Source organism: Cetorhinus maximus, chromosome 21, assembly GCF_964194155.1.
Source record: "Cetorhinus maximus chromosome 21, sCetMax3.hap1.1, whole genome shotgun sequence".
NCBI lineage: Eukaryota > Metazoa > Chordata > Chondrichthyes > Lamniformes > Cetorhinidae > Cetorhinus > Cetorhinus maximus.
The window spans coordinates 25661507-25683993 of NC_135899.1; the positions used below are offsets into that span (position 1 = coordinate 25661507).

General features: G+C 44.3%; 1 protein-coding gene across 1 annotated transcript in view; it reads right to left on the reverse strand.

The window, feature by feature from the left end:
- The window catches only part of LOC144695772 (complement C4-like), an 87555-nt gene extending 75955 nt beyond the window's left edge, over positions 1 to 11600 (reverse strand). The window contains exons 1-8 of the mRNA XM_078566749.1: positions 11458 to 11600; positions 8783 to 8975; positions 6121 to 6301; positions 4430 to 4500; positions 4019 to 4104; positions 3101 to 3183; positions 1299 to 1386; positions 442 to 547 (exon numbers count right to left, since the gene is read on the reverse strand). Coding sequence (XP_078422875.1) covers positions 442 to 547; positions 1299 to 1386; positions 3101 to 3183; positions 4019 to 4104; positions 4430 to 4500; positions 6121 to 6301; positions 8783 to 8975; positions 11458 to 11522 — 873 coding nt within the window. The 5' untranslated portion in view covers positions 11523 to 11600. The remainder of the gene's footprint in view (positions 1 to 441; positions 548 to 1298; positions 1387 to 3100; positions 3184 to 4018; positions 4105 to 4429; positions 4501 to 6120; positions 6302 to 8782; positions 8976 to 11457) is intronic.
- Positions 11601 to 22487: the final 10887 nt, after the last annotated feature.

A 22487-nucleotide genomic window follows, 5' to 3' on the forward strand; every position in this document is an offset into this window, starting at 1 on the left:
CAAAGACACATTTCATCCCGGCTGCGTTATTACCTACGATTTACGGCTGCCTCTTTACATTGAAATCATGATGCAGCACTTCGGATATGCCCTGAATCTGAAATTACACACCTTGGATAAAATCAGGGGCTGGAAAGCGATGGGTCTGGGAGGTCATAACCTTTGCAGCATATGTGTTCCAGGCGCAAAAGGGGGTTTCTCTGTCTCGGCTACCGGTCACTGACCTCTGCCACTTGATCGTGTCAGTATATCCCCTCTCTCCTTGTACTCTAACAATGGCGTTTATTTATTAGGGTCACGGTGTCTGCAATTACTGGATGAAGGCAACTTGATGACACTAACTTCTTTGTCAGAATTAAAATAACAAATTGCCATTTCTCGTGCAGTACTTTCAGCTTATTCCCGTCATTTTCTGAAGGTGGCGAGTGCGGATACTCTCACCTGCAGTTGCTTTTCAAGTCCCCGTAGGTACTCCTCCTTGTCTGTTTCATCAATAACCCCGAATCTCACATAGGCCATTCCTTCCACTGGTTTTCCGTATGTGTAGCTTTAACAAATACCAGGAGGCGCATTACTTGAAATATACCAGACATTGACTCAATAAAAATCCCGGCAGAGCAACACAGCCCAACAGTTTACGGTTTAGCTCTTTCGTCTGTGTGGAGTTCCCTAATTTCTTACATAAAATTTAAAAAAAAACAGCTCAGGCCACGTCTGTGGAGAGAGAAAAACGATTAACACGTGTTGCCTCTGACCTGATTTCTGACGACAGGCCTGAAACGTTAACTTTGCTCCTCTCGCCACGAATTCTGGCGAGGCCTGCTGAACATTTCTAGAATTTTCTGGGCTTTATTTTTTCATATTTTCAGCATCTGTAGCATTTTTGCTTCTCGACTAGTTGCCCTCTAATATCTCGTCGGGCCTGGGCAAATTAACTTGTGTTGGGGGGGTGGGGGGGAAATCCTAATGACTAGATCCCTGCTTCATCAAAGCCCTGAATTTCCCCTTCCAACACAATCATGGGACGATCGTCAATGGAAGAGATGGGAGTTCTGGAGAAAAGGTCATTCTTGAGGTGAATACTGGCATGCGCTAAATGCTGTCTCACCATTAAAGCTCATTTCCCTACAAGTTCTGAGCTCAAACTGAATAGGAGCGATTTTCAGGCTCGCGCCTGTTTGAGAGCTCGTTGTTGGGCATTGGCCGCCTGTTGCAGGGCCTTCCTGGTTTTCATTTCCGTAACCAATGCAAATAGGGCAAGCAGGCAGCATTGAATCAGAGAACGATATTGTACTTACTCTGCCGAAATTTTGAATTTGAATTGGTCCCTTGTTACCAGATAAAACATTTCTTCTGACTTCACCTCGACCTTGAAGCTAGGGAGAACTTTGAAAGAGGATTGAATCAAATACAGTGCCGAATATATTTATAGCATTTAACTTAATGGAAAATGCAATTCTTACATTGAACAGGGTTGTTTGTTTCCGCATTAAAGCGCGCAGTGTGTTTATATTCCCTGCTTGGAATATTAACCACAAAATGGCTGAACGTAATTTTAACTTTCGGCGATAATCTAAAACGGGCGATAATGGGTCATTCACCGGTTATACACCTCCCTCGCTTTTCCTTTCTATTCTGGTCAACAGAATGTCGATCGGATATTACATGTCTCACATTACCAAAACCTGAAATTACCCACACGATACATTAAAATATCCACAATAGACATTACATTCTAAGAGCTTAATATGATACTCTGGACTTTGTACATTAACGAATGCGCAAATGCCTTTGAAATAACTTTGCCTCGGCGTTGTAATGGACAGTATGGCTACTTTTTACTGTGGGTGATTATGCAACTCCCGTGATGTTCAACTTGCCGACCCTTATACTCATTGCTGGGGACTGATTTCTATTGTAGTTAATAGAATGGGGAAGTAGCCAGGTCTACAATGGGCAGACAGTTCGACATCCCCCTTTAACAGCGTCACCTAGAGTACAATAGCCCTCGCCGTAGTCTGTGCTTCCCGATCACGAAAGAAACAGAAAAATCTAATTCTAATACGTTCATCAAGCCTTTCATGATGTAACACACTTATACACATATTTCCCTAAAACCAAATGCTGAATGGGTGGGTTAGGTAGATAAGCAGGCGGCCGATCAACAGATAGATAGACAGACGGGTAGTGGCAGACGGGTAGTGGCAGACGGATAGTGGCAGTCTGACAGACGGATAGAGACAGACAGATATTCTTTCACAGGATATGGGCATCGCTGGCTGGGTCAGCAATTGTTGCACTTTCGAAGGTGGTGGTGAGCTGCCTTCTTGAACCGCTGCAGTCCATGAAGTGTAGGTCCACCTACAGTGCTGCTTGTGAGGGAGTTCGAGGATTTTAACACAGCGCCACTGAAGGAACGGAGGTATAGTTCCAAGTCAGGATGGCGTGTGTCCTGGAGGGGAACGTGGGTGGTGTTCCCATGCGCCTGCTGTCCTTGTTTTTGTTTCTGGGTGGTTTGGAAGGTGCTGTCGAAGGAGCCTTGGTGAGTTGCTGCTGTGCATCTTGTGTATGGTACACACTGCCGGCTGCACAGAAATATATAGATGGTTGGGCCGGATGGAACCAGCCTTATTAGAGAATGGAGCGACTCAATCTGAAGCTTCAAAGCTGCCAATAGAAGTTAAAAATTAGCCGGTCGCATGACTAACAGGCAATAAACTGCTTGGATTCATATTCGCTTCTGTGGCTAGTTGGAAAAATGAGTGGTAGTGAATTACAAGCCTGTTCACATGCCCTGATCTACATTCCCATTTACTTCAATGAAGGTGAAAATACAGGGGAGAGGGGATTATAATCTACTCTGATACCACACAATTTGCGCCAGTTAGTACAAGTTCAATTTATGAACTTTATTCCTCAAGGAAACAAAATTGAGATTAGCCCCAGGCATGGATGTAAATAGGAGAACAACTGTTTGATTGAAATTATTCTCTCCCTTAACCTTATGGATATAAAATTCCTTTATTAAAACGAGTCTCGGACAAGAAACTGAGAAAATATATTTTTCTCCCTCAAAATATGAGCGTTAAAATAATATTACCGAATTCCTTGACCTCAAATTGCACGGATACCATGGACATTGGCGAATCGCTGAACTGCGCCTCAATTCTCCAAATTCCGGGCCTGTTTAGGAAAGGTAAACAGAAAAATCTTCAGTGCTTTTCCCGACTTTATCTTATAACGGTTATACCTGGATGATGGAAGAGTGCAGAAATTCGGCTTAGCTGGTCACAATAAATCAACGTTTTGTATCAGGCACCAGTTAAACACTCTTCCTGATATCTAATTCCCCCTAAAATTGGTGCAAATCATATTTCCCGTGGTTAGTTCTCTGCTCTTGGCATTCAGGCAGGCCATCTGCCTGAACTATCTGTTTTGAAAGCTATAGGTCAGACACTATTATCTCAATATTCAGCTCAATGTTCTAGGAAGCTCAGGTAATAATTAGCCCATAATGTTTGTTGTTCAATAGAACTTGCTAGTTTATATTTTAAAATAGTGATTATCCTAATTGCTAATAAGGTCATTCCCCGAACAGAAATTTTCTTACTCTAGGGTTTAGTATGGAGTCCAACTCCCAACAAGTCTATCGCGCAAGTGCCAGGGCACTGTCCAATTAGTTTCCCCAGAGCCCTCTAAGTCTTCCCTTATATTCCAATGAGCACATTGCTTCACTTGTATAGATTTTGATTTGTAGTCTCAGTAATATCATAATGGGAACGTCTAACTGGTGATAATAATTTGATCAGCTGGTAAATGCTGTGTTTGGAGACACGATCCTCCTCTTGCATTGAGATCACACACTCTTTCTGAGCTCATTGTCTGAAGGATGACCTCTCGGGAGACTAAACACCGGATCTGAAGTAACTTATCGGTTTCTTTAAAAAAAAAGAAAAGGCTTTCTGAAAATGCATACGCCGAGGAAAAGGCTCATTCCCAAAATAATTTCATGACTTACTTTGCGATATCCGGAATCCTTAACTGCCGAGTGAACACTTTTCCAGACTGCATGAGCAAACTAGGAGACTGCACGTTTGCTGAATTCTGGTAAGAGAATTGAATGCATTCAATTTTTGAATTAACCGAGCTCCACTCATTTGCATTGATCGTATTTGGCACCTCTATTATATTTGATTACAAGTAGTTATAGAAGAATTACTGAAGAATTCTCAATAATTGGCTGTAATTTTGGCAGATAATCAGTTGCCAAGGCATGATTCGAAATTTTAATCATGACGGACTTTGACTTCTTTCGTACATCATTGGAAATTGAAGCCAATGTACTTGCGCCATGTTGTGGAAACGAAATTGGTGGAGAGATGCATTTAGTGACGCATTGCAGGTGACATATAATTCCCAAGGTACTCACGTATATGGTTATTTTAATAATGTCGCTCACTGGTCTCATGTATTGATCCAGAGTAAAGATCCTGTAGCGCACTACACAGTAATAGAAAATAAATGGACACATCGTGAGCCATGGCATTGGTTAAATGGACACAATATGAGCCATGGTATTGGTTAAATGAGCAAGAAACATGGTTTAAATAAATGTCGTAGCTTTCTCAGTCACCGTGAGCTTTATAGTTTGCCTGGCTGCAGGATACCTTGACACTCCACAAAGCCAGCGGGGAATCTATAGGGAAGGAATAGGTCTCGGGCAGTAACATGAAATGGCGGCATTCAATCTGTCACCAATTATAACCTCGCTGGACATTCAATCTCATTGACTTGAATGGGGCTGAGCCGCAAGCAGGACTAAATGATGAGACTTTAGCGCCCAAGACAATTTTGTACCTCGATGGGTTTAAAATTGGACGCGGAAGGAGACGGTAAACAGGCGGGTTCGCGTTTGATGCCGGTTACACCACACGCTTCATGTTCCATTCCATCGAAACCAACAGAACTGGATATTGGGCGGGGCATGTAAATGGTCACCAAGGCTACACCGTCCATTTTGCGGCCCCGCCCTTGTCCAGTTGACCTATCGATTTAAGACTAAATGGGTTGCAAAAAAAAAATAACGTTGCAAAATCTTAGGACCGGCAGCTACAGTTCCTGATGAAAGTGTCCAGGCCTGGAACGTTAACTCTGTTTTTCTCTCTCCACAGTTGCTGCCAGATCATTTTGTTTTCGTCCCAGCATCACTAGCAAGGCCAGCATTTGTTGCCCATCCCTTGACAAGATGGTGGTGAGCCTGCTGAGTATTTCCTGCATTTTCTGTTTTTATTTCAGATATTGAGTATGTTGCTTTAAAATCGGTTGGAAATTCGTCTGGGGAAGGAAAGCGATACTGAATGTGTAGTCCATTTTACGCTCAGCCGGATTTTCCTTTCCACTGTCTTTAAATTGGGTGAAGTGCACCACGGGGTGCAGTTGGCTTATTGTTAATTTTACCCCGCGCCTCAGGTTGAATCTAGGTCCAGTTGTGTGTGGTAGGTAGCCGTGGTTGTATGTGAACCTTTCACTTCAGTAACGCGTAAGAGAATTGACAGGAGTAGTGTGTATCTCAATAGATTTTACTTAGCCTTGGTGTCAATGGGTTGCATTTTGACTGTGATCTCGTGTAAACGAGTTGGAACCTCATTTTTGCAATTCGCCCAATTATTCTTGCCCCCGAATTTTCCCAAAAGATGGCCCTGACCCTGTTTCAGTTCATCTTAAGTCCAGTCATATGAATGTATGTGTTGCGAGGAAAGGCTTAGCTGTAACAAGTTCGCTAAAATACATGTGGATGTTTAGTTGCAATCAATAACCATGCCTCCCAAGCAGGCATTCGTGGCAAAACCGTGCCCACCTGATGATTATTGACATTTTATCACGCGATCTATTGAAGGCAAGTGATGTCAGTCTCGGGCGGGTGTGTAAATGATGGCTGCTACCATAATGGCCATCTAGCATTACCACCGAAGACACATTTTTACCAAAGCCCTTTCTCGTGTCCAATCGTGGCAAAGCTTTCGCATTTGGGCAGACAGAATATAGCGTATGCTAACCCATTCAGCATGCACACATTGCTCTTATGCTGAAATCTGTGCAGTATTGCACGTCAGTACTCACCAATTTCATTCGGGGTGTATATTGGCTTGTCCGTCTGAATGAATATATAGCCCTTTCTTGACGAGAGCAGGATCGGGACCAACTTCCTTTCTGGAAACAGTTGCGGGCATTCAGCAGCTAGAGAGATGTACTTATCTTTACGTGACCAAATGCGGCTTTGCTTGATACGATCGGGAAAAGCCTGTGGGGTTTCATACGGTGGAGGTCAGCGGTGCTCTATCTAGTTAGTTCGCTTATATCATTAATTGAGCCACAGCAAGTGTGACATTATTCACTTTGTTGGTAAGAATATAAAAAGCAGATTATATCTTAAAAGGCGTGAAACTTGTACATGTTGATGTCCAGAGAGAGACTTGGGTGTGCTCGTACAAGGAACACAAAACGTTAGCACGCAGGTACAGCAAGTCATTAAGAAAGGAAATGGCTTTTTATTGAAGGGGATTTGAGTTCAAGAATAAAGAAATCTCGCTAGAATTGTACGGGGCATTGACGGGGCAACGCCTGGAGTACTGTGTGCATCTTTGGTCTCCATATTTAAGAAAGGGTATACTTGCTTTGGAGGCAGTGCAGAGAAGGTTCACTAGAATGGTCCCTGGGGTCAGACAATTATGATGAGAGGCTGTGCAAATTGGATTATATTCTCTAGAATTTCGAAGAGTCAGGGGTGATCTCATTGAAACATTGAGGATTATGGAGGTACTTGATAGAATAGATAATGACTGGTTATATCCCCTGGCTATGAAGTCGAGAGCATGGCTGGGGGAGGCGGGGGTGGGGGGGGGGGGGGGGTGCGGTGGGTGGAGGCGGGGGGGGGGGGGTGGGAAGGCACAATCTCATGACAAAGGGAAAACAGTTTAGTACTGAGACGAGGAGAAATTTCTTCACTCAAAGAGCTGGAGATTTTTGGAATTCTCCATCCCAGAGGGCTGTGGATGCGCCATCATTGAATATATTTAAGGCTGAGATAGACAGGAAATCAAGGGATATGGAGAGTAGGCGGGAAGGTGGAGTTGAAACTGAAGATGAACCATGATTACATTGAATGGCTGAGCATGCTTGATCTTCCCCTGCTCCAATTTCTTATGTTCTTTTGTTTTTTTATCATCATGGCCTAGTTCCGGTGTGACCAGGCCATAAATACTGGACTGCAAGAATTTTCGGAGACTAACAACGTATTGTTTAGGCAATCATTTACTTATTTTCTGCCTTTCTGTGGCGAAATCTGCTAGGTTTCATGTCGCAGTCTCGAGTGCATATTGACTCTAATCGACGGACCAATGTTATGTGAAATTTCCAGCCCATGCTGTTTCGTTTCTTTACATTGGCCCAGATTTAGCAGTTAGCAGTGAAGTGACGGTGTTCACTGCTGACCTTGAAAAAAGCTGCCCCAACAAATCTTGTGATCTCTCTGACATGGATTTCCTCTTTACCAATGTCAACGTCAATCCGGTATCAAGTCAAGAGGATCTCAAGGCGTCCAACAACAGTGATGTCATCAAACATGCTAAGCAACGAATCAGATTGAAGTATTCTCACACACAGTAAACCAGGAACTCAAGTTTTCCACATTGAAATAAAATTTTCCAGACAGCTAAATAAACAATTGCAACATGTACCTGGGATTAAGGTGAGAGTTGAAGCGTCATAAAACAATATTATTAAGACATTAAAACATGCGAAATTTTACTCATAATGGAGGAATGTTGACTTTCCACAAAAATAAAATTATTTTTCCCAGGACCAGCGAAGCTGTTTAGCAGTAATTATGAAGTTAATACAATGTTAGGTGTGATTTTATCAATATTTTATATAATAAGACCAATAGCATAAAAAGGCAAGTTTTTTGTCAGCTCACTGATTTCTACTCGATTACAGTATGGGGAACTCCAAGAGCGCAACATAGTGAAAAGCACAGAATCAGTGACAGCAACCTCTGGATTTGTGTGTTTAACGTATGTGGACTCCACAGGTTGCTGTCAGTTTCGCTGCATAATCAGGGCCATTCAGCATCAATACTTGTTCCAACTGGGGCAGCTACCGTAATGTTTTGATCAGTCAAAAATTAGAACAATGACCAAGGATTTAATAGGTCAAAACCATTTTTCTGAACTGCGAAATTAATTTGAAATCAGCTCCTGTAGAATATGCGTCTGTATTCTTTAGAATTTGTTATTATATCTTTAGGTAGCAGATCCAAAAGCGGCATCAATTAATTTGCACGTGTCATGGCTGTACGTTATTTCTTATTCCATTCAGGATGGTACAGTTATGTCGAATCAGTTAGACCATTGTTTAGGGTGCTGCCCAGTAGAAGCAACTTTCATCTCTATAACTCCTTGAACATTGTAAACCTTTCAAGTGCTTAAATCAAATCAACATTTTTGCTAAGCCCAGAATCATTTGGACTAAGGTTTTCAATGCATATATGAAAGCAGCTCTCTAAGTCACCAACTTTTCCAACACACTTAACTAATTTCCACAGTTTTATTCGCACCAGTGTACTGGTTTATATGTAAAGCCAGAGTAGCATTGACATTATATCAAACTCCGCCTTAGCAATGCAGCTAAACTGTGCACCTCAACCAAGGTTGCATTAAAATAATTAAATGACAGGTTTATTCACACTTCACTATAAGGCATGAGTCAAGGCAGTGGTACTTACAATTATATCTTTAATTTGATGGTAACCATTCCCTGCCGTTAGTTCAAAATAAACGTCGTCTGAATACTTTGTGAACGTGGTCACATCGAATAAATAAACTTTGACGCTGACAGGATTTGTTGTTCCGTCCAATTGAATGGCGACGCTCTCCTTCATCCCAACGTGAATAATGTTGGGGGCACTAATTAAGTAGCTAGGAAAATAAAAAAGAAACGGCCAAAGAATGTTTTAATCAAAATGTCACACGGAGGTCGTCTTTGAAAAGAACACGGATAACGATGGCGGTCAGATAGCCGGGAATGTGTGGGACAATGTCAGCCGCCTCCGCCATTGCTGTGTCAAACCGATGGCAATTTATGGCGGCTGCGCATGGGCAGTTAAACACGAAGATGTGGAAGTCACCATGAGTGATACCCTGTTTCCTCACAAGCTTCCCTGTTGCAATCGTTGCAGACACAAACAGCAGAAACATCAGTGATTTAGTGTAAATATGCTGAAAAAATACATATACATATTTAGCAAGTATTGGCTGAGTTTCCGTGCCTCCAAATGTGTTTTTCCTGTGTGAAGCTGAGTTTCAATGAAAAGTGATTTGCAATTAATCCAAATTGTCAATACATTAATTCAATATTTCATTCTATTCCCTTCTCCCATTGCTTTCTGATTTGGAATCCGCTAGATTTGATTTATTTCTCTTAATCATTTCCTACCTATCACTAAGATTGCCTCTGTGCACTGTTTCCATGGAAACCACCAAGGTAGCCTAAGGTAATATGTTTAGAAGCAGGGAAAGCCCTCATTAAATAAATACTGAAAATACACAGCAGGTCAAGCAGCATCCGTAGAGAGAGGAGCAGAGTTAACGTTTCGGGCCAATGATTAGACCTTCTTGTAGCATTTATGGTCTAAGACATTAGGGCGTGACTGAAAACGGAGAACTCCTGTTTGAAAGGAGTCCACACCCCCTGCTCACCTCGTCCTGCTTGAAGGCCCATTCACCACCCGAAAACAGTCCAGGCAAGATGGAATTTTCACATCATAAGCACTCTGCCAAATACCGACCAGAGAGAGGCTACTTGGTCATTATTCTTATATGTAGCAAACGGCAGATATTCAGACTACCAATTCCAAATGCCTCTGCTCCGTTAGTCGCATTAAACGTTCCAAAAGTTCTAAAATTGAGGGGTCAAGTATAACTTGACAGTTGTAAACTTTTCAAACTGTTTCTTATGTTTAAAGGTAAACAATGGCTCCATGCTGACAGAAGTATATCTCATCACTTTTTAACCACCGAGTTTACAAATCGTACTAGGTAAAAGGAAACTTGACATCAAAAAACCAAGAGCACTGACTGGGATTTTGTTTCATACCCGCATTGTGTAATTTCACCGAGGTTTGCATGCCTTTCTGAAAGCCACCACTCAAGACAGATGCAGTCCTGCTGGTTGCGTTTACAGTTGGGGCAGTCACTTGGAGGCTATCCTGCTCTCACCTGAAACGTACGGACACACACACATACACTCAGACCCACATGCACACATAGACTCTCACCCAGATGCACATTTACACATTCACACAAATTCAGACTCTCTCCATCATACAAGGCACACACATTCTCTCTCTCATGTACTCACACACACTCACACACATTCACACACGCACACAAACATTCACACACACAGTCTCACACACACACACCACTCGCTCAGTCTCACATACACGCGCCACTCACTTACAAACACACACGCAAACTCTCACTGACACAGCACTCACTCACTCTCTCACATACACACACCACTCACTCACTGACATACTAACACAGACACACACACCACTCACTCACTCACTCTCTCTCTCACATACACACACCACCCACTCGCTTACACACACAGACACCACTCACTTTCTACCTCTCTCACACACACCACTCACTTACGCACGCACACACACACACACACACACACACACTCTCACTCACACACACCACTCACTCTCTCTCACACACACGCCACTCACTCACTAACACATACAAACACACCACTCACGCACTCACTCTCTCACACACACACACACACACACACGCAGAGGAGCAAATGGGTTCATCCGGGAAATCAAGATTCTCAAGGAAGAGCCTTTGAGACTGTCTGGAGTGCTCACATTTTCTTGCAGCTAGCACCAACTGCATCAACAAAATAAAGGAAGAATTGTAGCACAAGCATCACAACCTCAGGCGGTCTTGACACAAGTAGCTAACTTATGAAGTAACTGATTCACGGACTGTTGTGGTGCAAGAAACGTGGCAGCCAATTTTCACACAATATGTCACAAAGGGAAATGACCTGCTTTTTAGTGCTTTCCCATTGCCTTAGGATTTGGAATAGAGAGGAATACTGGCCGAGGCACCGGAGTGGTCTCGGTCTTCGAAATGTGCGCCGCGGGGCCTTTTACATTCATTTGAGAGCGAAAACAGGTTTAATATCTCGCCTGAGACGCTACTAATTCACACAGAGAAACAATCACTGTATGTTCTGGGAGCATGCATCCCAATTGCCGTGCAATTCATTCAGCTCCGTTCCTAATGGTTTGTAAGGGTGAAAACAATTCACATTAAGGCTATTTTTTGTATCGCACGCAGAGAACAGCTGTAGACCATTCACATCACACAGCGTACTTACGATGGCGTTTGTTCAGCAGCAGGTACCAGCACAGAGAACCACAGGAGGAAGACCACCGGCCCCATTGTTAGAAAGATCGGATGGTCCACTACCTGCGGGCAGAAACAAGCCAAGAGACAGCCTAGCTGCACTGTGGAACAATCCTTTGGCACGCTTTGTAGATAGGTCTAGGCAATAGTATTGATTTTAAAGTTACATATTTACATTGCTGGATACTTCAGTGGAAGAACGTGCGCAACAACGATTGCACATTTTCCCCTTTAGTTAATGCAGAGTTGTTCGCCAAGCTTGCGCCGAGGTTTCAGTAAGAAAAATAATGAAGACGCATAGTCCTCAGATAATGTGAGTCTTAATGGGGTAGAGGAGCAAAGCGATCTATGGGTAGAGGCATACCGATCATTAAAAGTAGCCGCGCAAGATAATAACGCCATGAAAAGTAAACAAAACACTGAAATTCATTTCTGGAGGGATAGAATTGAAAAACAGGGAAGGCATGTTAAACTTATATCTAACCTTTGTTAGACCACACTTGAACGATAGATAGATGGAGGGCTGGATGGACAGATTGGTAGATAGATGGATGATTGGATGGGTCGACAGACAGACAGACAGACAGACAGACAGACAGACAGACAGACAGACAGATAGATAGATAGATAGATAGATAGATAGATAGATAGATAGATAGATAGATAGATAGATAGATAGATAGATAGATAGATAGATAGATAGATAGATAGATAGATAGATAGATAGATAGATAGATAGATAGATAGATAGATAGATAGATAGATAGATAGATAGATAGATGGATGGAGATCGGACGGATGGATGAATGGATGGGTGGATGGATAGATAGGTAGACAGCGGCATTGGAGAATATACGCTAAGAATCACGAGGATGATACCATAATTGAGAGGTTATAGGTGTAATGAACGATTAGAACATGCTGAAGCCCTTTTCTTTAGAAAAGACAAGACAGAGGGGTGATCGATTGAGGCCTTTAAGTTAATGGAAGCGTTTGATAGGGTTAATGTGAAGGACATGTTTGCACTTATGGAGAAAGCAAAGCTAGAGTTACAAATGCAAGACCGTCAGTATTACACCCGAAAGCGAAGACGGAACAAACGTTGTACCTAGAGAGTGGTGAGAATGTGGAACTCGCCACCACACCGAGTAGCATGGCCGTTTTTAAGGGGACGTTAGATAAGCAGAAAAGGGAGATAGTAGAAGGATGTGCGGATAGCGTGAGATAAATATGGGTGAGAGGATGCCCGTGTGGAACATAAACATCACCATGGGCCAGATGGGCCGAATGGCCTATTCCCCTGCTATACACTCAATGTCACCCGATGTCAAGGTGCAACGGGTGGACAAGAGAGCCCCTCGGCGAAGTTGACATTATTCCAACATGTTTCAATGTGTTCCTCCGCACCCTCCTGTTTAATTATTAATTCCTCAGCAAACACTACCAGATGAGACCATCTGGTGGTTGACCTGATTGCTGCGTCTAGAGTCGTACTATGCGCAAGCTTCCCCTTATCAGAACCGTGACGACATTTCAGAAATACTTAATGGGCTTGGAGATGCACTGAATTCGCTGAAGCCGGTATATGAATGGAATTAAACCAGCCCAATTACTTAAACTGTCTCATTTCCACAGCGAAGGCTCGCCAGTCTCTCCCATCTAAGATACTTGAGGAGAAAATGCTATTTTGACGAAACCCTTGTGCTTAAATGTTAATAGGTTAACTTTGGAGCGATGCTTCTGTCACATATTGGAATGAACAGTTGCAGTTATTAGGTTTGTTTATCTTAATCCATGTTTCGATTTAATTTGAAAAGTAAAACACTGAAAACGCAGTACATTATGTAATCACAGGGAGAAGCTACTTTCACTCCTTACGATGCAGGCAACCGGCTGTTCATGAGTTCGAGGTTGAGTGGCGTTAATAAGTAACTTAGATCCAAGTATTAGGTCCAAGGAAGCGGCATACAAATTGGCCAGAAAAAAGCAACAGACCTGAAGGTTGGGAACACTTTAGAATTCAAGCAAAGAAGGACCAAGGGATTGATTAAGAAGGGGAAAATAGAGTACGAGAGCTTGTGGGGAACATAAAAACTGATTGTAAAGGTATGTGAAGAAAAAAAGATTGGTGAAGACAAATGTAGGTCCCTTACAGTCAGAAACAGGGGAATTTATAATGGGGAACAAAGAAATGGCTGACCAACTACACACATAAATACATACTTTGGTTCTGCCTTTACAAAGGAGGACACAAATAATATACCAGCAATGTTGGTGAACACAAGGTTTAGAGAGAGGGAGGCACTGAAGGAAATAAGTATCAGTAGGGAAATGGTGCTGTTGAAATTGATGGGATAGAAAGCCGATAAATCCCCAGGGCCTGATAATCTACATCCCAGAGTACTTAAGGAAGTGGCCCTTGATATAGTGGATGCATTGGTGGTCATCTTCCGAGATTCTATAGACTCTGGAACAATTCCTACAGATTGGAGAGTAGCTAATGTAACCTCATTATTTAAAAAAAAGAGGTAGAGAGAAAGCAGGGAATTATAGATCAGTCAGCCTGACGTCGGTAGTGGGGAAAATTCTAGAGCCCATTATAAAAGATTTAATAGCTGAGCACTTGGAAAACAATTGCAGAACCGGACAGAGTCAGCATGGATTTACGAAAGGTAAATCATGCTTGACAAATCTACTGGAACTTTTCGAGGATGTAACTAGTAGAGTTGATGAGGGGGAGCCAGTGGATCTGGTTTCTTTAGACTTTCAGAAGGCTTTCAACAAAGTCCCACTTAAGAGATTAGCGTGTAAAATTAAAGCGCATGGGATTGGGGGTAATGTATTGAGATGGATAGAAAACTAGTTGGCAGGCAGGAAACAAAGAATAGGAATAAACAGGTCTTTTTCTAAATGGCAGGCATTAACTAGTGGGGTATCTCAGGGATCTGTGCTGGGACCCCAGCTATTCACAATATATATTAATGATTTAGATGAAGGAACTAAGTGTAATATCTCCAAATTTGCAGATGACACAAAGCTGGGTGGTTGGGTGAGCTGTGAGGAGGATGCAGATATGCTTCAATGTGATTTGGACAAGCTGAGTGAGTGGGCAAATGCATGGCAGATGCAGTATAATGTGGATAAACGTGAGGTTATCCACTTTGGTAGCAAAAACAGGAAGACAGATTATTATCTAAATGGCTATAAATTGAGAGAGGGGAACGTGCAACGAGACCTGGGTGTCCTCGTACACCAGTCGCTGAAGGTAAGCATGCAGGTGCAGTAGGCAGTAAAGAAGGCAAATGGTTTGTTGGCCTCCATAGCCAGAGGATTCGAGTACAGGAGCAGGGATGTCTTGCTGCAATTATACAGGGCCTTAGTGAAGACCACACCTGGAATATTGTGTGCAGTTTTGGTCTTCTTATCTGAGGAAGGATGTCCTTGCTATAGAGAGAGTGCAGAGAAGCTTTACCAGACTGATTCCTGGGATAGTGGGACTATCATATGAGGAGAGATTGCGTCGTTTAGGATTGTATTCGCTGGAGTTCAGAAGAATGAGGGGGGAATCTCATGGAAACCTATAAAATTCTAAAAAGACCAGACAGGGTAGATGCAAGAAGATAAAAACAAAAAGCTAAAAGCTACTGCGGATGCTGGAAATCCAAAACAAAAACAGAATTACCTGGAAAAACTCAGCAGGTCTGGCAGCATCGGCGGAGAAGAAATCAATTAACGTTTGGAGCCTTCATGGCCCTTAGGCAGAACTGAAGCATAGTTAGGAGAAGGGAGAAATATAAACTGGTTTAAGGTGGGGTGGGGGGGGGAGGGGGGGGGGGGCGGGGGCGGGGTGGGGAGAGAGACGTTGAGGGTGTGGTGATTGTGGAGATAAGCAGTGATAGGAGCAGATAATCAAAAGATGTCACAGACAAAAGGGTCAAAGAGGTGTTGAAGGTGGTGATATTTGTCTAAGAAAAGTGCTAATTAAGAATGGAAGACAGGATATTCAAAGTACAGCTCTAGTGGGGGTGGGGTGGACAGACTAACAAGGTTTTAGTGTTAGATTTAAAAATAATGGGAATAGGTGGGGAAAGAAGAATCTATATAAATTATTGAAAAAAAGTGGGGGGGGGAGAAACGGGGTGGGGATGGGGGGAGGGGGAGTTTAAGATCTAAAGTTGTTGAATTCAATATTCAGCCCGGAAGGCTGTAAAGTGCCTAGTCGGAAGATGAGGTGCTGTTCCTCCAGTTTGCGTTGGGCTTCACTGGAACAATGCAGCAAGCCAGGGACAGACATGTGGGCAAGAGAACAGGGTGGAGTGTTAAAATGGCAAGCGACAGGGAGGTTTGGGTCTTTCTTGCGGACAGACTGCAGGTGTTCCGCAAAACGGTCGCCCAGTTTGCGTTTGGTCTCTCCAATGTAGAGGAGACCGCATTGGGAGCAACGAATGCAGTAGACTAAGTTAGGAGAAATGCAAGTGAAATGCCGCTTCACTTGAAAGGAGTGTTTGGGCCCTTGGACGGTGAGGAGAGAGGAAGTGAAGGGGCAGGTGTTGCATCTTCTGCGTGGGCATGGGGAGGTGCCATAAGTGGGGGTTGAGGAGTAGGGGGTGATGGAGGAGTGGACCAGGGTGTCCCGGAGGGAACGATCCCTACGGAATGCCGTCAGGGGGGGGTGAAGGGAAGATGTGTTTGGTGGTGGCATCATGCTGGAGTTGGCGGAAATGGCAGAGGATGATCCTTTGAATGCGGAGGCTGGTGGGGTGATAAGTGAGGACAAGGGCTCGGCATGATGCTGAACTCTTCTTCCGCCGTCTTCGTCTCCGTGCTCACTTCTTTGGGCAGGAGTCCTCTCCCCGTTCAACGGATCCTTTTACCCACCTCCAATATTCTCCCTCCACTTGGACCCCTCCCTCTGGATTCTTACCTTCTCTTGATCTTTTCATTGAGAACTGTCGGTGTGACATTAGCCGTCTCAATTTCTCTGCTCCTCTCACCCATTCTAATCTGTCTCTCTCTGAACTCACTGCACTCCGTTCTCTCAGGTCCAACCCCAACATTGTCATCAAACCCGCTGTCAAGGGTGGTACTGTTGTTGTCTGGCGCATTGACCTCTACCTCACGGAGGCTGAGCGTCAACTTGCAGACATTTCCTCCTACCTCTCCCTGGACCATGACCCCACCACAGAACATCAAGCCATTGTTTCCAGGACTGTCACTGACCTCCTCTCCTCTGGAGATCTTCCTCCCACAGCTTCCAACCTGATAGTCGCCCAACCTCGGACGGCCCGCTTCTACCTCCTACCCAAAATCCACAAACAGAACTGTCCTGGCAGACCGATCGTGTCAGCCTGTTCCTGCCCCACGGAACTCATTTCTCGTTATCTTGACTCCCTTCTCTCTCCCCTTGTCCAGTCCCTTCCCACCTACATCCGTGATTCCTCTGACACCTTACGTCACATCAACAATTTCCAATTCCCTGGCCCCAACCGCTTCCTCTTCACCATGGATGTCCAATCCCTCTACACCTCCATCCCCCACCAGGATTGTCTGAGGGCCCTTAGCTTCTTCCTTGAACAGAGGCCCCAACAATCCCCATCCACCACTACTCTCCTCCGTCTGGCTGAACTTGTTCTCACACTGAACAATTTCTCCTTTAACTCCTCTCACTTCCTCCAGATAAAAGGTGTGGCTATGGGTACCCGCATGGGCCCCAGTTATGCCTGTCTTTTTATGGGGTATGTGGAACATTCCTTGTTCCAGTCCTACTCCGGCCCCCTCCCACAACTCTTTCTCCGGTACATCGATGATTACTTTGGTGCTGCTTCATGCTCTCGTCGGGACCTGGAAAAATTTATTAATTTTGCTTCCAATCTCCACCCCTCCATCATTTTCACATGGTCCATCTCTGACACTTCTCTTCCCTTCCTTGACCTCTCTGTCTCAATTTCTGATGATAGACTGTCCACCAATATCCATTACAAGCCTACCGACTCCCACAGCTACCTCGACTACAGCTCCTCACATCCCGCTTCTTGTAAAGACTCCATCCCATTCTCTCAGTTCCTTCGCCTCCGTCGCATCTGTTCTGATGACGCTACCTTCAAAAACAGCTCCTCTGACATGTCCTCCTTCTTCCTTAACTGAGGTTTTCCATCCATGGTCGTTGACAGGGCCCTCAACCGTGTCTGGCCCATATCCCACGCATCCTCCCTCACGCCTTCTCCTCCTTCCCAGAAACATGATAGGGTCCCCCTTGTCCTCACTTATCACCCCACCAGCATCCGCATTCAAAGGATCATCCTCTGCCATTTCCGCCAACTCCAGCATGATGCCACCACCAAACACATCTTCCCTTCACCCCCCCTGATGGCATTCCGTAGGGATCATGCCCTCCGGGACACCCTGGTCCACTCCTCCATCACCCCCTACTCCTCAACCCCCACTTATGGCACCTCCCCATGCCCACGCAGAAGATGCAACACCTGCCCCTTCACTTCCTCTCTCCTCACCGTCCAAGGGCCCAAACACTCCTTTCAAGTGAAGCGGCATTTCACTTGCATTTCTCCTAACTTAGTCTACTGCATTCGTTGCTCCCAATGCGGTCTCCTCTACATTGGAGAGACCAAACGCAAACTGGGCGACCATTTTGCGGAACACCTGCGGTCTGTCTGCAAGAAAGACCCAAACCTCCCTGTCGCTTGCCATTTTAACACTCCACCCTGTTCTCTTGCCCACATGTCTGTCCTTGGCTTGCTGCATTGTTCCAGTGAAGCCCAACGCAAACTGGAGGAACAGCACCTCATCTTCCGACTAGGCACTTTACAGCCTTCCGGGCTGAATATTGAATTCAACAACTTTAGATCTTAAACTCCCCCTCCCCCCATCCCCACCCCGTTTCTCCCCACCCCCCGCCCCCTTTTTTTTCAATAATTTATATAGATTCTTCTTTCCCCACCTATTCCCATTATTTTTAAATCTAAAACTAAAACCTTGTTAGTCTGTCCACCCCACCCCCACTAGAGCTGTACTTTGAATATCCTGTCTTCCATTCTTAATTAGCACTTTTCTTAGACAAATATCACCACCTTCCACACCTCTTTGACCCTTTTGTCTGTGACATCTTTTGATTATCTGCTCATATCACTGCTTATCTCCACAATCACCACACCCTCAACGTTTCTCTCCCCCCCCCCCCTCCCCCCCCCCCACCTTAAACCAGTTTATATTTCTCCCTTCTCCTAACTATGCTTCAGTTCTGCCGAAGGGCCATGAAGGCTCGAAACGTTAACTGATTTCTTCTCCGCCGATGCTGCCAGACCTGCTGAATTTTTCCAGGTAATTCTGTTTTTGTTGTAGATGCAAGAAGAATGTTCCCGATGGTGGGGGAGTCCAGAACCAGGGGTCACAGTCTGGGGATAGGTAGACCATTTAGGACTGAGATGAGGAGAAATTCCTTCACCCAGAGAGGGTGAGCCTGTGGAATTCGCTATCACAGAAAGTAGTTGAGGCCAAAACATTGTATGTTTTCAAGAAGGAGTTAGATATAGCTCTTGGGGCGAAAGGGATCAAAGGGCATGGGGAGAAAGTGGGAGCCGGCTATTGAGTTGGATGATCAGCCAAGATCACAATGAATGGCGGAGCAGGCTCGAAGGGCCGAATGGTCTACTCCTGCTCCTATTTGCTATGTTTCTATGTAACTTGGTACTTGCAGAACTAACATGAATCGCCGCCGGTGTGTGGCAGGTCAGCAGCAGGCGGCCACCCCATGAACCCTTCTATATAACGTCAATGGAAAACCAGGTGCCAGTCAGATGACAAGCAAGTTTTTGGATACTTAGAAGCACAGATTTGTTACAGAAGTAGTGCTAAACTAAGCCCAAATGCCGCTACGGGTTTTTCAGGACAATCTCACTGTAAATTCGAGTCCGCTCGTTGAATAATGCATGACGCAATGAGCAAAACAAAACTGCCAAAACGGAACATGAAATGGCGGACTGAGGCTCACCATGATGGGAATTATGAACTATTTCGCTGAACACTATTGCAGAGAGAGAGAGAGAGAAAACCGCTTGTGTCAGCCTCGGCTCAGTCGGTAGCACTCACGCCTGGGAATCCAGAATGTCTCTTGAGACCAAAAATCTAGACTGGCTGGAAAGCTGACAGAGTATTGAGTTGTCAGAAGTGCCTTGTTTCGGACGACATGTTAAACGCAGGCCCCCTTAAGTGGGTTTACAAACGCACCCATGTCGCTGTTGGAACTAAGCGCATGGGCGTGACCCCTGATTTATTTTGCCAATTTTAAACATTCAATCAACAAAAATAAAACAAAAAATCTGGTCATTATCATATCGCTATTCATGGGATCTCGCTGTGCGCGTTTCCTACAGTACACCAGTGACTACAGTCGAGAGTACTTCATTGACTGTGGAACTGGGGCGTCCCGAGCTTGTGAACGACGTGGTATAAATACCAGCCTTTCCCTATTTCACGGAGGCCTCAACTTTATATGCATGTGGGAGAGGTTTGCCACTGTCGAATTGTCCAAGCTAAAAAGTTTATTTTTTCTTCTGTACACTCCTAGTCAGTGATTTCTCGTCAATGAACGCGAGTTACTGGAAAACGAAACAGAGCAGTTGCACAATATTTGTTATTGAACCGTGAGTTAAATCCAGAAGGAGAACATTTATCATGATCAAACAGTAGTTAGAATGCATAACAGGATATGTCTTCATTGTCAGTGAGAGGAGTTGATCGATTAGTCAATCTAGTGTCCCCTGCTGGTCAGCAGCGATCCAGAGCAATGCCTCGGTAGGCAAATTACTGATAGGATTATTCACCCGGAATTAGGGTTATTACAACTGCAATTTACAGGACAAATTCGTACTGACTTCAACTGCTACATTTGAAATTCCAGAGAAAAAAAAAATCATCCCCTCTAAGAACACAAGAACGAAATTTGAATGAAAGGGGCTGGAGTGGGCCATTTGGCCCTTCGAGTCTGTTCTGCTGTTCAACATCAAGGCTGGCCGACGTCAACTCCACCTTCCCACATTATCATCCTATCCCCTAGTTCTCAAAAACCTATTCAACACTCTCCTGAATATACTCAACGGCTGGGCGTCCAAAGCCTTTTCTGATCCAAAGATCGTCAGTCCTTTTCAATGAATAAATTTCTCCTCTTCTCAGCCCTAAATGACTGACCCCTTATTCTGAAAAATTGGCTCCGTGTTTCCTGGGAAACGGTTTTTTCAGCGTTCAGGCCCATGTATCAATTAGACTATCTCTCATTCTTTTCAATTCGCTTTTGGAATGTCTAAATGCCCTGATGCCGCCCCACCCCCGCTCCCCTCCACTTTGCTTCATGTCAGATCCACTATACACAGAGAGTGCAGAGATCTGAGGTGCGGAGGGATCCTAGTGCATGAGCCGCAGAAGTTCAGTTTGCAGGTGCAGCAAGTAATTAGGAAAATTAATAAAATGCTATCGTTTAAAGTGAGGGGAAATTAATACAAAAGTAAGGAGGTTATGCTTCAGTTATACAGGGCATTGGGGAGGGCACATCTGGAGCACTGTATACAGTACTGGTCTCCTTATTTAAGGGAGGATATAAATGCATTTGAAGCAGTCGAGAGAAGGATTGCTAAATTAATACCTGGAATGGGCGGGTTGTTTTGTGAAGAAAGGATGGACAGGCTAGGCTTGTATCCGCTGGAGTTTGGAAGAGTGAGAGGTGACTTGATTGAAACATATAAGATCCTGAGGGGCCTTGACAGGGTGGATGTGGAGAGAATCTTTCCCCTTGTGGGAGAATCTAAAACTAGGGGGTCACAGTTTAAAAATAAAGGGTCGCCCATTTAAGACAGAGATGAGGAGAAATTTTTGCAGAGGGCCTTCAAAAGGCGGTGGAAGCTGAGTCTCTGAATATTTTTAGGGCAGAGCTCGATAGATTCTTGCTAAACAAGGGGGTGAAGGGTTATCGGGGGTAGGTGGGAATGTGGAGATGAGGTTACAATCAGGTCACCCACAAACTTATTGAATAGCAGAACAGGCTCAAGGGGCCAAGTGGCCTACTCCTACTCCTAATTTGCATGTTTGTATGTTCATCTATCCAGGAAACAAGTTGGTGACAGAAATAAACATGTATAGCCTCGTTCTTTTAATAAATCCTAAACAATTACTCCTTCGAATAAATTTGATTTCTCCTCAATAACCAGTTTAATTTTAATATCCATTAATTGTAATCTGACATTCTGCAACTAGAGGATATAACCTGCGAAAAGTCAGCTGGAGATGTGCAAGTATTATTTTTTTGAATTCAGCGATTTTGTTGTGACCTGTAATGCTTTGCCTGCAAGGCTGATGGATGAGGATTTAATAACATTTCAACAGAAAAATGGAGATGCACTTACAAAGCAACAATCAGGAAAGTGAGACTCATTGTACCCGTGACCAAATTCATGGGCCATTAACGGGGGCAACCAAATCGAGAGACCATATACACTGGGATACCAAATGCAGGATACTCTTTGGAGGATTGTGTGGTTGGAGGAGATTAAAGAAATGGGGAGGGGCAAGACCATGGAGGGATGGAGGCAGTATTGTTCAACGGGCACATGGATAATAGTGGAGTGGGAGTTGGTGCAGATTAAGGCACAGGTAGCGGAGTTCTGGGCGGCCTCAGGTTTACACCAAGACCAAACCCGGGACCAATTACATCATAAGACCATTATCCAGCGACCACATTCACTGGAAGACTAATTTCAGGATCCACTGACACCGAGAGACCAAAACCAGGGATCATTGATGCTATTAGTGGTTGGAGTACAAAGTCATGCAGTGACAACTGGTTCTCATATCTTTTTATCCAAGGCAGGCCTCAGGCCAATCATTTGTTCCAAATGTTCACCCGATGGTTTAAGCTAAGAGGTGCCACGTATGGAGGCATAAGAGGATTGGGAGCAGCTGTAGCTAGATTTAACTCTAAATATGCATCATCTTCAT